This window comes from Aquarana catesbeiana, linkage group LG06 (assembly GCF_042186555.1).
Source record: "Aquarana catesbeiana isolate 2022-GZ linkage group LG06, ASM4218655v1, whole genome shotgun sequence".
Taxonomy (NCBI): Eukaryota; Metazoa; Chordata; class Amphibia; order Anura; family Ranidae; genus Aquarana; species Aquarana catesbeiana.
In genome coordinates, this window is record NC_133329.1 from 327,277,646 (window position 1) to 327,291,007 (window position 13,362).

Here is a 13,362-nt window from a genome sequence, read left to right on the forward strand (position 1 = left end):
ATCCCAATAAAATACATTTATGTTTTTGGTTGTAACGTGACAAAATGTGGAAAATTTCAAAGGGTATGAATACTTTTTTAAGGCACTGTAAAGGTGGATATGCAATGAAACTCTAGAGATATAGAGAGGATAAGGGAAGTTAAAGGTATTGAGTGGATTGAGTGAGCAGCTAGTTTTCAGACATCATACTACTCTATGTGGGAAATATGATCTATGAACAAGAGCTACAGTACAGTTAATCACATTTTTCACAATCAGCCAAAAACTGGATAAAATAGACATCTTACTTTGGAAGGAGAACATTCACTGTTCCAAAAGGCAATATTTCCATGGACTTTCCCCAAAATTTATTTTTCCATCTGATGTCTGAAAGTAAAAGTTAGCAGTCAGTCAATGACTGGAATAAACATAACAATAAAGACTTGAACAAATAAAATGTATATCTGTGCAAAATAAAATAAAAAAGAAATCATACAATACATTCTGCAATATATGCACATTTCTCCCTTTATTATTCCTTTAAAGACCCTGCAAGTACAGAAAAATGCCTGTTTCTCTGCCAGAAATGCACCCAGCTCCTATGTTCTGTATACTCCTTGAGATAACACAGGAAGTGTTGTACAGGCAGCTCTGAATAATCAACAGATATTTTTTTTTTGCACTTGAACATATATAATAACATGCTTTTAATGGGATATTTGCCAAACCAAAAGGTAGCAAATAAAAGAAGTTCATGGTTAGGATTTATATACACTTTAAGGGCTTGTTTACATTGGTGTTTGGCTTTCGCTACCAAAATTAACCATTTTTTTAAGGATCTGGAGTGCAGCATTTTTAGAAATCCACAAAATCATATTGATATTTGTTTACTTTCAATCAAGCCTTCGAAAACAGAGCCTACACTGCTGTGTGAAGCAGTTTTCCCCCAAACCACCCTAAAGACAATCTGAACTTTGCCCATGCATGGCAAAGCAACAGGTCTATGTCATTATCAGGCCCAGGAGATGCGCATAAAGCACATACCTATCCTTTTGCCCCATGCTGCTCCATTCACTCATGTGAATGTGAAATAGCTACTTGGAACTTACACAGGGCTGACAACGCTCTCTCCACCTCCCATGTGACAGTGCTGAGTTCCTGAGTGGCCAATTGCCAACACAAGGGTTGTCATGTGGAAGAAGGAAAGTGAGTCACATCCTCTCCCACTTTCTGATGTGCCAAGTGTGTAACATAGCTTTTCTAAAGAATGGAGCAGTGGTATGAACAAAGAGATGGTAGCTGTGTTGTGTAGCTGAAGGGCCAGCATGAATCCCTTGCTACAATCTGCATGAGCAAAGCACAGGTTCACCTTTTGGCATGCATTCACTTGCTCATGTTTACAAGTCCTAAATACACTTTCATGTCACAATAAAAACACCTTGGGTGATTTTGGTCCCACCTCTAAGGTAAAAATATTATGTATTTTAAAGTAGTTCTAAAACTATTCCCTCATTGGGCTCTACAATGTAATTAGCACCTTCTACAAGGGCTTCTGTGCCTCAATGCTTGGCTCGTTATTAATCATAGGAAAAATGTGCAGGAAATTCAATGTTGTTGTCAAGGATCTTGCTGCCTTATAATAAGCACCCCCCCAATTTACGGTTTGGCACCACTATCATACAGGCAACTGAAATGAGCATGCACCTGTCAAAAAGTTTGGGTGATTACACACCAGCAGTATGTTAATCCCCATGTGGTGGCATTGAAGGCAGATCAGTTGGTTTGCATGCAGAACTCAGAATGTCACAATGAAAACAGGGGCTGGTCAGCATGCAGCAAGGTCCTTGACAACCAACCTGACTTTTCATCAAAACAGTGAAAAGCAGAAGTAGAGCAGCTCCCCGCACATTGGGGGGAAAGAGTTCTCCTAGATGTCTATTGTCACACTGAGGCACACACTAACACATTACTTAAACCCAAAAAACCCTTTAACTTTACTGCTCCTCACAGGGTCAGTCCTCCAAAAGTTTACATTCTATCTATAGATCAATGAATAGGTCTGGAATTCTTGGTACTGCCCACTTTACCATGAATCGTGTTCATCCTCATACTTCTGTAATGTGAAATAATTAAATACTCCCTGTACAAACTGAGGCAAGTAGTCAGATTTTAGAACATCACAATTTGCAAAAGATATATGCTGCTATGTGAATTAACCTTCTGGAATACACCCAAAACAGAAAAAGGGTGGACTGACCGTTTAAAGTGAACAAAGCCGATTTTGTTGTGAAAGAAAAGGGAAAGCTAGGGTAAAACATACCTTGCCAGAAGACAAAATTCTTTGACTCACAGTGACAGGCTGAAACAGGGGGATGATGGCTAACCTGAAAAAAAAAAAAATCACATGGTTTTATTGTCAAATGTCTTAAGAACTGGTTTTAGATAAGAATAAATATTCTCAAAGTATTCTACTTGTTGAATATCTACCGGTCATCACAGTCAAGGCTATTCACATACATTTTTTTCATTAGGAATTAAAACTTTTTCTAATGTATGTTTAAAACTTAAGAGTCAGTCCATCCAAAACTGGTATTTCTGTTCTTAGTCAGATAAATTTCCCATTGGTTTTCTTGAGGACCTTCCCGCTTCACTCACAAGTTGTGGCCATTACATTATCAGTATATTACATTCATTTTTTTAAGTCAGTATGCTGCAGTGGTGAAGTTCCCAAGAAATATAGGAATTGTGTGGCTGATTTGGTCCACCAGCATCCATCCACAACAGATATTCTGGGTGGACTATTCTTTAAAGAAACTCTAGCATTGCCAATGCAAAGCAAAGCAACAGGTTTGCCTTCATGTCCCCGTCCCCAGCAGTATATACTTATTTTTTGTTCCTGAGACTCCTGTGTAGCTCTTCTGCCTCTTCTGAGAGTGCCGGTGCTTGGTTTTTTGTCCAGCACTGTCACATGGGAGTAGGGAGGCAGGCCATAGCCTTGTGTAAGCTCTGAATAGAGGGACCTGAAGCTTACACAAAGCTCTCTTTTCTAACTGTCAATGTTTGAACGGAGTAGTTGGGGATATGAATGAAAGCATTTGTGCTGCAGGGGAGAGGGGAATAAAGTAAACCTGTTGCTTTTGCCTGAACTGGCAAAGCACAGGCCTGCTTTAAGTATTCACTCAGAGAAACCATCTGCAAAACTTTGATACGATTCTGTAATGACAGGATACAAACTGAAAGTAATGTGTAAGGCGGAATTTAAGAGTCTGCACCTTGTAAGAGAATTGCCAAGCTATTACTGTTCCAGTTTATGTGTTACACAAGTGGAAAAAGTTTAATTGCATCCAGAGAAGTGTAGTGTACAGTCATTCCAGGTGTCCTACCATCAAAGTACTCAGCCAATAAGAGCAGAGTTTGTGGGCTTCATGTGTGTTGGCAGAACAGTGTGAAGTGTAAAGCAGTTACGTTATGGTGGTTAAACCAAGGGAGTTTGAGGAGTCTTCCCACCATAAGGTTACAGGAATATGTGCAGACTGGTTTCCTGGTGAAGGATGTTAGACACCTACTAGGAGTGAGCTGAAGGGTGAATGCCGGGTCATCATGCAGATTGAATGTGTTTTGATGTTCTGGACATTCCTTGTAAGCAGTGCCAGGACAAGGTCATCCAGTGCCCAAAGATTCCAACTGGCGCCCCCCCCCCATTATGTGCGAACTTAGGAGATCCTACCCCCAGCAGTCATCCACTTGTCAAAATGACTGCGCTTGCATGAACTTGAAAGTGTGCAGTGACTTTATAGGACCTTCCGTCAGTGGTGTTTGCCTCTGCTGGTCTGCTTGTGCCAGTTTGCCAGAACCAAATATCAGAGCATGCATGCCAGTCATAAAGGAGTATATAGTTACACATGTTAGGGAGAAGTGACGGGTTGTTTATGGCAGATCACCTAGCTATGAATTAAGTATTTAATATGTTGGGAAAAAAAGGGGAGGAAAAAGCAACTTTTGCAGGTTTAACCCTGGGCACACCGAACCACTTTAAATAAAGTTAAATTTAGAGCACGGTATCACCACAATGCGTTTCACAATGCAGCGCTCTTCAAACCTAAAAATAGAACATCAAAAAAAAAAAAAAAAAAAAGTGCTCTAAACCATAATTGCTCTAATAGTGTCTACCTGTGCTACCACAGAAAACAAAAAAAGTCACTATATAAAACCTCAGACCACACTGTAATCTTCCGTGCTTCGTAGGTGATCGCTGAACCTCCACACTGTGCAAAGGATATGCTCACCTCAACTTTAAACCTCCAAATTATAAGAGGTTATAGCAGCTCATTCCTCCTCTCCTTCCCATACACTGGACAATTCGAATCTTTCAATCCTTTCCTGCTCTCAAATCACTCCCAGTTTATGGAGAGGGACAACTCCAAGACATGCGGCAATACCTTAGTACAACAAAAAGGACAGGCCCAACTAAATGTTCTCTGTTAGATTTAGGATGGTGACAAATATACTCACAGGATTCATAAAATATAGGGCATGGTCTAAGAATATCGCTATGTGGACCAGATCGAACTTGCTAAGCAATCTCCATCAATCCTTTATTGACAGCTCAGGATGATGTCACACCACAGGCAGAACCACATCTGAGCTGTTGCCTCGCCGGGCAGATAACAGTAAGATGAGTGAAAGGGGCAGGTAAGCAAGCCCACCACAGTCCTGATCTCACAGCGCTACTGCATTAGAAGCCAGCAGCTGCGTGTACAGTCAGGAGCTGCTCTAGCAGGAAGGATGAGCTGGAGAAGAAGAAGTGGGAATTCCACCTCACCCACTCACAGTTCTCTGCTGTCTCCTCCTCACCTGGCCTCATCTAGCACAGGGCTTTGAGGGCTTTTTTCCCTCTCCCTCTTCTCTGTCCATCCAGTGCAGCTCCTGTATTCATATGAATACCGCTGCCGGCTTCTGAATACAGGAGCTGCATTGGAAGTAGGGGCAGAGGGAACATAGCCTGCAGCTCTTCCCGGCTCTCTACTGCTCTCTTCAGTGCTTTCAGCTCTGGGCAGACAGGAGTGGCGATTCCTATAGACACTGCAGCACCTGGAACAGCCATCCCTCTTGCCCACCCCTTGTCCTGGCCCTGCCTGGAAGCACCCAGCGCCCTCACTGTGTCCTGTAGTGATGTGCAGGTCAGTGGGTGAAAAAAAATTAGCGCTGGTGGGGTGGGGAGAAAATCCTGAAGTGTTGGTTTTCCTAGCAAGCTCCAGTGGAGGATTGGCGTTCTGGTGGAAAGGACAGCAGAAAAAGGTAAGTACAAAAAGTTTCTGCAATTTTTTTCTATGCATAATAGAGTTAAAAAAAATAAAAAATAGGACACTTTTTGAAGAAACCTCGTATATTGAAATATAATGAATATATCAACCCAGAATTTCATATTCCTGATATGTGCCTGCTGTACCATTAACATGTATGAAAACGTATCCTGTTCTCATTGTGTGCTTCCTTTGTTTGAAATACCTGGTGTTCATGCCAGTCCCTCTGCTTTCCTATTAAACACTGAAACGTATTCAAACTCAGAAAGCCAGAGGTGCTGATACTTACCTTGATTTATCTTCTAAAGTACCTTGACAGCAACAAAAACCTGCAGAGTTCCAGCTGCAGCTAGGGTATCAATTATTAATGCTTTGCCTCCATCTGCAGTATTTATTGGCTGATCAGCATGATTAGTGGCTTCACTAGCCCAAAAAAATAAAAAAACAAGGGGGTGGACCAAAACACTGACTTCTCAGCTCAAGTCAGCACTTGCAGGTTTGGAGGCTCCCAGAGAGGCCTAAAAGATAAAGAAGGGTTCCAACACCTTTTGTTGCTAGGGTTGCCACCTTTTCTTCAAGCCAAACCCGAACACTTTAATGGTGCACGGCATGGCACTCCAACCACGGCACGATTTTGCTGCGATTGTCGCCTGACAAATCGCAAAAAAATTGCGCAAACAGAATCATGGGGTACCTGTCACCCAAAATAAGTTTCGATCCGCGATTGGGGTGCCATTGAAAGTAAAGAGATCGCGAGCACGTCCTGCAATTTGCGGCATTTTGGGAATCGTGGGCAGAATCATGGCGGTTCCGCCTGCAATCTGGAATGCCTAGGTGTTAATAGAGCCTGTGAGTCCTATGAACACAATGCAGCAGACAGGAGCCTGTAATGTATATTAGGAGTCATGAGTACAAAAAGAATGCAGGAGTCAGGGGTCTGTACTGCACAGTGTAGGTGTAAGAAGAGTGCAAAATTCCCTCCATGAGCAATACTCTCCCCCACTTTACCCTTTCATCAAACACCCCACTCCCTCTCCTGGAAAAAAAAAAAAAAAAATCCAGCACTAGTCTTTATTCTCACCCTCCACCAGCCATAATCCATTCCCCCCAAAAACAAATTTTCTTCCCCCTTCCACAGCACAAGTACCCGTCCACCATCCCCAAAATCCCCAGTCCAAGAACAATCCCCCCTTCTTCCTCATTCCAGCACTTAAACCCACCCCCTCCTATTACAAATCATCTTCCCCTCCCAGCACAAATCCTGCACCCCCCTCCCAATACCCCTAGGGACGCCAACAGGGGGTACCACGGGACCTCCTGTAGGGGCCCCAATCAGCAGGGGGATTGGAGCAGCAGGGCAGGGGGTAATTACATAGGAGACAAAAGAGAAGTCAGAGAGAGGCGCCAGGTAGCCGCTGGTGCGGTCGCTTTTCTTAAATTGAATGTGTGTTTTAAAAACAATCTGTATTACACTCACACATGTGTCAGAGCGGTAGGCATGTCAGTCTGTGAAGTCTGCTGCCAGCAGTCTCCCGATCCACACTGCTATCACTGAATCGCTGGAGAAAGCTGATAGAGAGCTGTGGGGAAACGCCAGAGAACTGTCAGATTGATTGTTCACAGCTTCCCAGTCTGAGCGTTTCAGGGGCTTAATCACGCCTCCATAATCAGAGGCTGACCGTTCACATGAGTTTCCTGACCACCCAGCAATAATCAGAGGACTACACCAATGAATGACCGCACAGGGACCGCTGTGCAATGATCAGAGGAGTACACCAATGAATGACCTTACACAGACCACCATGCAATGATCCACCAGAAAATGACCGCATACAGACTGCCGTGCAATAACCAGAGGAATGAATGAATGCACAGAGACTGCTGTACCCTCGATAGAGGACGCCACCAATAAATGAATGCTCAGAGACCACCATGCAGTGACTGCTCTGAACCCCACAATTGAATGATCACACAGAGACCACTGTGCAATGATTGGAGGGCTCTACAGTTCAATGATTGACTCCAGCATTCATTGATCACAGACCTCCAACTTTCAGTGACAGCAGAGAATTCCACCTTTCACCGACAGCCTTCTTTCGACATCACTGTGGAGAGAGAGCCACCATCATGGGGCTTCACCATTTACTGGCAGCCTCCAGCAGATATATGCAGTGATAACCATGATCAATTACTACTGTGTGCCAGCGGATCTCCATGTCACAGTGAATCCCAGGGCAAAGATCTGGTGTATCAAGGGATCCCAGTGCAGTTGCCACTAATCTCCCGATCCGCACTGCTCTCCTGCTATCACTGAATCGCTGGAGGAAGCCGATACAGGGCGGCGCAGGAAATTCCAATGAACTGTCAGCCTCTGATGATGGAGGTGTGGTTAAACCTCCGAAACGCTCTGATTGGTCACAGTGTCCCAGACTGACCGTTCACTTGAGTTTTACTCCGGGCCTCTGTATCCTGGTATTGGCTTCCTCCAGTGATTCAGTGATAGCAGTGTGGATCGGGAGACTGCTGGCAGCGAACTTCACAGACTGACATGCCTACTGCTCTGACACATGGATTGTTTTAAAACAGTTCATTTATTAAAATCTACCACACCAGCGGCTTCCTAGCGCCTCTCTCTCCCTTCTCTATTGTCTCCTCTGTAATTTTCCCCCTGCACCACCACTCGGATCCCCCTGCATACTGGGGCCCCTACAGGAGGTCCCGTGGTAACCCCTGTCGGCGGCACTGGTGTCCAGGTCTCAGGCAGAGGGAAACCCAGGCATGGCACTCAATACCCGGACTGTCCGAGTCAAAACCGGACAGGTGGACCCTATTTGTTGCCTATGTTATACTCCTGCTCATGGTTTATTAAATGTCAGTGCAGGTAAAATTTTAATACTATGCTTTATTTTACATGTTTGAAAATAGTATTCACCAAGTATTGGAAAGATCTTAACAGCCTTTTTTAATTCAGACATTCATTTCAATTAATCAGGAGATATAACTAAAAAAGGCATATAGAGCATACTTGAGCAGCATATTTGATCAAATACAACAGTGCACCAGAAAATGAGTTAGGCTCCATGCACACTGGGCTTAAAAAAAGTCTAGTCGAGTAAACGATGCTCATATAGAGCATTTTTTGTACAAAGTTTAGACGAGTTTACGGGAGTTACGTTTCTTCTGCCAGTGAGCTCCAATCAGAAACGCAAAACAGAAGGGTTTTTTTTCTGCCTCTTAGGATCCATGCACACTGGACTTAAAGGGGTTGTAAAGGTAAAAATTTTTTCACCTTAATGCATTCTATGCATTAAGGTGAAAAAACTTTTGACAGTACCGCCGCCCCCAGCCCCCCCGTTTTACTTACCTGACGCCTCGAATCTTCGCTGCTCGTCCTCGTCATCTTCATTGCAGCTCAGCCTGGTCGCTGATTGGCTGCAGTGGATGGATTGAAAGCAGCGCAGCCATTGGCTCGCGCTGCTGTCAATCACATCCGATGACGCGCCGCGCCGGGGGGCGGGGCCGAGTGATACAGCGAGCGGCTATAGCCGCCGGCTGTATCACGGGAGCGCGCCCGCAAGCACTCACCACCATGCGAGGGAGCTCGCATTAAGGTGGTAAATGCTTGCGGGGAGGAGCTGAAACAGCCGCCGAGGGACCCCAGAAGACCAGGTTCGGGGCCACTCTGTGCAGAACGAGCTGCACAGTGAAGGTAAGTATAACATGTTTGTTATTTAAAAAAAAAAAAAAAATACCTTTACAACCCCTTTAAAAAAAAAACTACAGACTTTTTTTTCTCCTGCCTCTAGAAGCACTTCTATTGTGTTCTGTGTCTTTGCACATTATGACTACTACAGGCATTTTCTGTCAGGGATGTTCATGGGGACAGAAAAAAAAAAAAAAAAACAGAAAACAGAAAAAAAAAACCTTCTCTATCACGTTTTCTGGAGAAGTTTAGGAGCTATAAACACATCAGTCTCTCCTAAACTTCTATTATCTCTTCTGAAGGTCAAGTTTCAACGGTTTTTTTAGTAAAAAAAAAAAAAAAAAAAAAAACATCATTTCCTGGCTTTTGCAGAGGGGCATATAGGGCAAAAAACGCCTATAAACAAAATGCTCTTAAACTCTCATAGACTCGCCTAAAGTTTGTACAATATGCTTTCAATTTGCGTCTTTTATGCCACATTTTTAACCTAAAAACGTTGACTTTTTTCTGCTCCTAGTGTGCATGGAGCCTAATCGTTGAGCTCAAATTATGCCTCTTAATGTCCTAATGTGCATGGACACATAGGATAACATTGAGCTGCTTCTACAGGCAAAACACAAAACTTCTGTAGAAGCAACGTTTTTTTAAGCTAGTGTGCATAGAGCCTTAATGGAGGATGCTGTTGGGCTGAATAACTCAATAGGGCTTCCAGGAGTGAGATCTCCTGCCAAAGTTCATACATCACACCACCATGAAGTCTCAGAGATATGAGAAGCTAGCATACAATTCAAGTCACAGGCATGTAGCTAAAACTAAAATGTCAGTTTGGATGAATGAATCTGATGTGATACAGATGTGAAAAACTCCAACTTGTGTTACAGTTCCATGTCACTAATCAACTTCACCTGTTCAGAAAAAAATCGAAATCCTTTGTCTTCTCTTATACATTCATAAGTCTCACCGAGCACAGGGTTGAAAGGCTTGCTCCCAGCTCGGTAATACGTGGCAGCATATCCTGAGACTGCAAATGCAGCAATAAGGGCCTGAAAAACAGAATGCGGAATGATAAACCCTTCAGACATTGAAGTGTGTATGTAGAATTTTGTTATGTATGAATTTTGTTAGAGGAGTGCAAAGAGCATCATTGTCTGATTGGTTGCCAAAGGCATTAGCTGTAATCTGTAGGTCATTACTGTCCATGTCAACCAATCAAATCTCATCTCTCAGGTCTCACAGCAACCTGCAAAGACAGTGATATGGTGACGACAGCACTGCGGACTCCTTGTTAAAAGTTGCATGTATGAAGGTTGTCCCTCTTGTTTTCACTCTTGCTTCAGTAGTTGGTGAGTCACTAACTTGAGATAAACACACAACCTCTGAAATTTTATAAAAGTCTAAACTGTCCCCTACATGCTTGTTCCAGCTCAGTTAATTAGCCATAGCAGTAAACAACACATAACATGCACATTAAAAAACTAAAGTGGCAATGGGAGCTTCCATATTTCTGTTTTCACTGGTTCCTTCTAAGGGCAGTGACATCTAAGTGGCTTGTATGGGTTAAATGCAGTTTGTGCAATGCTTTTTTACAATAATAAATCTGTATATTTAATTTTCCCTTACATCAAAGCATCACGTGAAAGAAAGCAATGGTATTACAATGGTGCTAGAATTTGCAGGGAAGTTTGCTGTATATGTGCACATCATCACATTTAACATATCACAGAAAAGCATTAAGCACATACAGACATATTAAAAGGGAAACAAAAGTGTTTTTGAACAAATATAAAAATGCATATGCATATTTGATATTGTCACTGTAGCCACCCCCCCCCCTCCCATCCCACCCCCTTTGCTAGAAGACACACCAGCATCCGCTGGTGCCGTTTCTTCAGGACTTGTGCCGTGACCGGCGGCTCCCGCGAGCAGAACCCGGAAGCAACTCTGGTGGAAGATGTCCGCCGTGTACTCGGAGTGCCACCGCCGATTCAGGGCATCGTTCTGAGGTATTTCATAGTGAGCTAGTATGCGATGTATACTAGCTCATTATGCCTTTTGTCTTGCTGGGTTTGTTTTTTTGGGTTTTTTTTTTTTTGGAGGTTTACAACCTCTTAAATGCAATAATCATTTTCATACATACAAATTTAAACATTTTAAAGTGCTACAGTCTACCTGCCAGTATCTTGTTCTTACTAGACTAGCCTCATGACTAACATACAGGCAACACATAATTTTGAAACACAAATTCGACCCTTACTGACCAACAGGGATAAAAGGAAAAAGTAGGGTAGACTAGCTCTCTCAGTGCTAGAAATATCAAAATTTGCATATGAGGGTTCCCAAGGCACACAAGAGGACTTCCCAAAGGTTTTGTGCCTGCATTTCTAGTTTTCTGGCTGGTTTATTAAGATACTAGTACTGAAAGGTTTGCTTTAAATAAACCCAATGGTGTCAAAAGGTGTGTACAGTACCCCACAAAACATTTACTGTACCATACGTTCATGAGGATCATCTGTCTCAGCGGCCTTATCCAAGAGCTCGCTGTACTCCAATTCTTCACAAAGGTGCTGTAAAGTATTAAGAGGCTCATTAAGTTCCACTGGCATGGAGACTTTGGACAGGTCTTTGCCAATATTATTCCTTAGAATATTCCAAAGGTTGATATTGCTGGTGTCAGGTGAAGGTGCAGGAAGGCTCATCCGGCGTCCAGTTCTAAAAGCACCACCTAACAGTTCACCATTGAGAACTGGGCAACAGAAAATAACTATTAGACCATAACGGGTAAAAAGATGTAGATTGTGTACTTACACAACACATTCTAAGATATCACAGTTCATATTTTCCAGTTCAGTTTCCAACCAACTCTGTTTGGGCGTCAACTGTAAAATTTTGGATTTCCCCTCACTCTGTCATAAAGACAATCGGCTACCGGGGAAAAAAAAAAAAAAAAAAAAAAAGACTGTCAAATTTTTCCAGCAGACACACAGACAGTAAGGCTCCATTCACATCTATGCGTTCCAAATCGCGGGCGGAATCGCCACCATTTTGACCGTGATTCGCAATAGCGGCTAATCACCGGACACCCGTGCGATCCCCGTTGCCCATCTATTTCAATAGCACCCCAAGCGCAGAGCCATTTTCCCATGATTCGTCAGGCGACAATTACAGTAAAATCGCGCGAACAGAATCACGGGACGTCTGTCGCCCAAAAGAAGTACACGAGCTTCTTTTGGGCGATGGGCTTCCCACGTTTTTACTGCGATTGTCATGCCCATACACCAAGATGTAAACTGAGCCTCATAGCGCTGACAAGGGTTCTCGATGCAGTATTATAAAGAAGGTTTTGCCATGCACTAACTGATATGATTTTATACACCCAGTTTCATAGCTAGAAAGTAATCTATAGTACTTTTGTATAACACATGATTATTATAAAGTAATACCATCATCAATCACATAAGCCCTGGTGCATATACAGTGATGGCTGAAATTGTTGGCACCCCAGAAATTTTTCCAGAAAATCAAGTATTTCTCACAGAAAAGTATTGCAATAACACATGTTTTGCTATACACATGTTTATTCCCTTTGTGTGTATTGGAACAAAACAAAAAAAGGGAGGAAATAAAAGCAAATTGGACATAATGTCACACAAAATTCCAAAAATGGGGTGGTCAAAATTCTTGGCACCCTTTCAAAATTGTGGCTAAATAAGATTGTTTCAAGCATGTGATGCTCCTTTAAACTCACCTGGGGCAAGTAACAGGTGTGGGCAATATAAAAATCACAAATTTGTGCAAAAATATCAACAATCTCAAGGTTACAAGTCCATCTCCAGAGATCTAGATTTGCCTTTGTCCACAGCGCGCAACATTATCAAGAAGTTTGCAACCCATGGCACTAGCTAATCTTTCTGAGCGTGGACGGAAGAGAAAATTTGATGAAAGGTTGCAACACAGAATAGTCCGGATGGTGGATAAGCAGCCCCAAACAGGTTCCAAAGAAATTCAAGCTGTCCTGCAGGCTCAGAGAGCATCAGTGTCAGCGCGAACTATCCGTCGACATTTATATGAAACGCTATGGCAGGAGACCCAGGAGGACCCCACTGCTGACACAGAGACATAAAAAAGCAAGACTACAGTTTGGCAAAATGTACTTGAGTAAGCCAAAAACCTTCTGGGAAAACGTCTTGTGGACAGATGAGACCAAGATAGAGCTTTTTGGTAAAGCACATCATTCTACTGTTTACCGAAAACGAAATGAGGCCTACAAAGAAAAGAGCACAGTACCTACAGTGAAATATGGTGGAGGTTCAATTATGTTTTGGGGTTGTTTTGCTGCCTCTGGCACTGGGTGCCTTGAATGTGTGCAAGGCATCATGA

General features: G+C 42.9%; 1 protein-coding gene across 3 annotated transcripts in view; it reads right to left on the reverse strand.

Moving 5' to 3' along the window:
• The window catches only part of OSBPL6 (oxysterol binding protein like 6), a 347,856-nt gene that overhangs the window by 25,973 nt on the left and 308,521 nt on the right, over window positions 1–13,362 (reverse strand). For all 3 annotated transcript variants that reach the window (XM_073633825.1, XM_073633824.1, XM_073633827.1), the window contains 4 exons: window positions 11,475–11,728; window positions 9,891–10,028; window positions 2,300–2,363; window positions 288–366 (listed from right to left, as the gene is read on the reverse strand). In XM_073633825.1, the coding sequence (XP_073489926.1) occupies window positions 288–366; window positions 2,300–2,363; window positions 9,891–10,028; window positions 11,475–11,728 (535 nt within the window). The remainder of the gene's footprint in view (window positions 1–287; window positions 367–2,299; window positions 2,364–9,890; window positions 10,029–11,474; window positions 11,729–13,362) is intronic.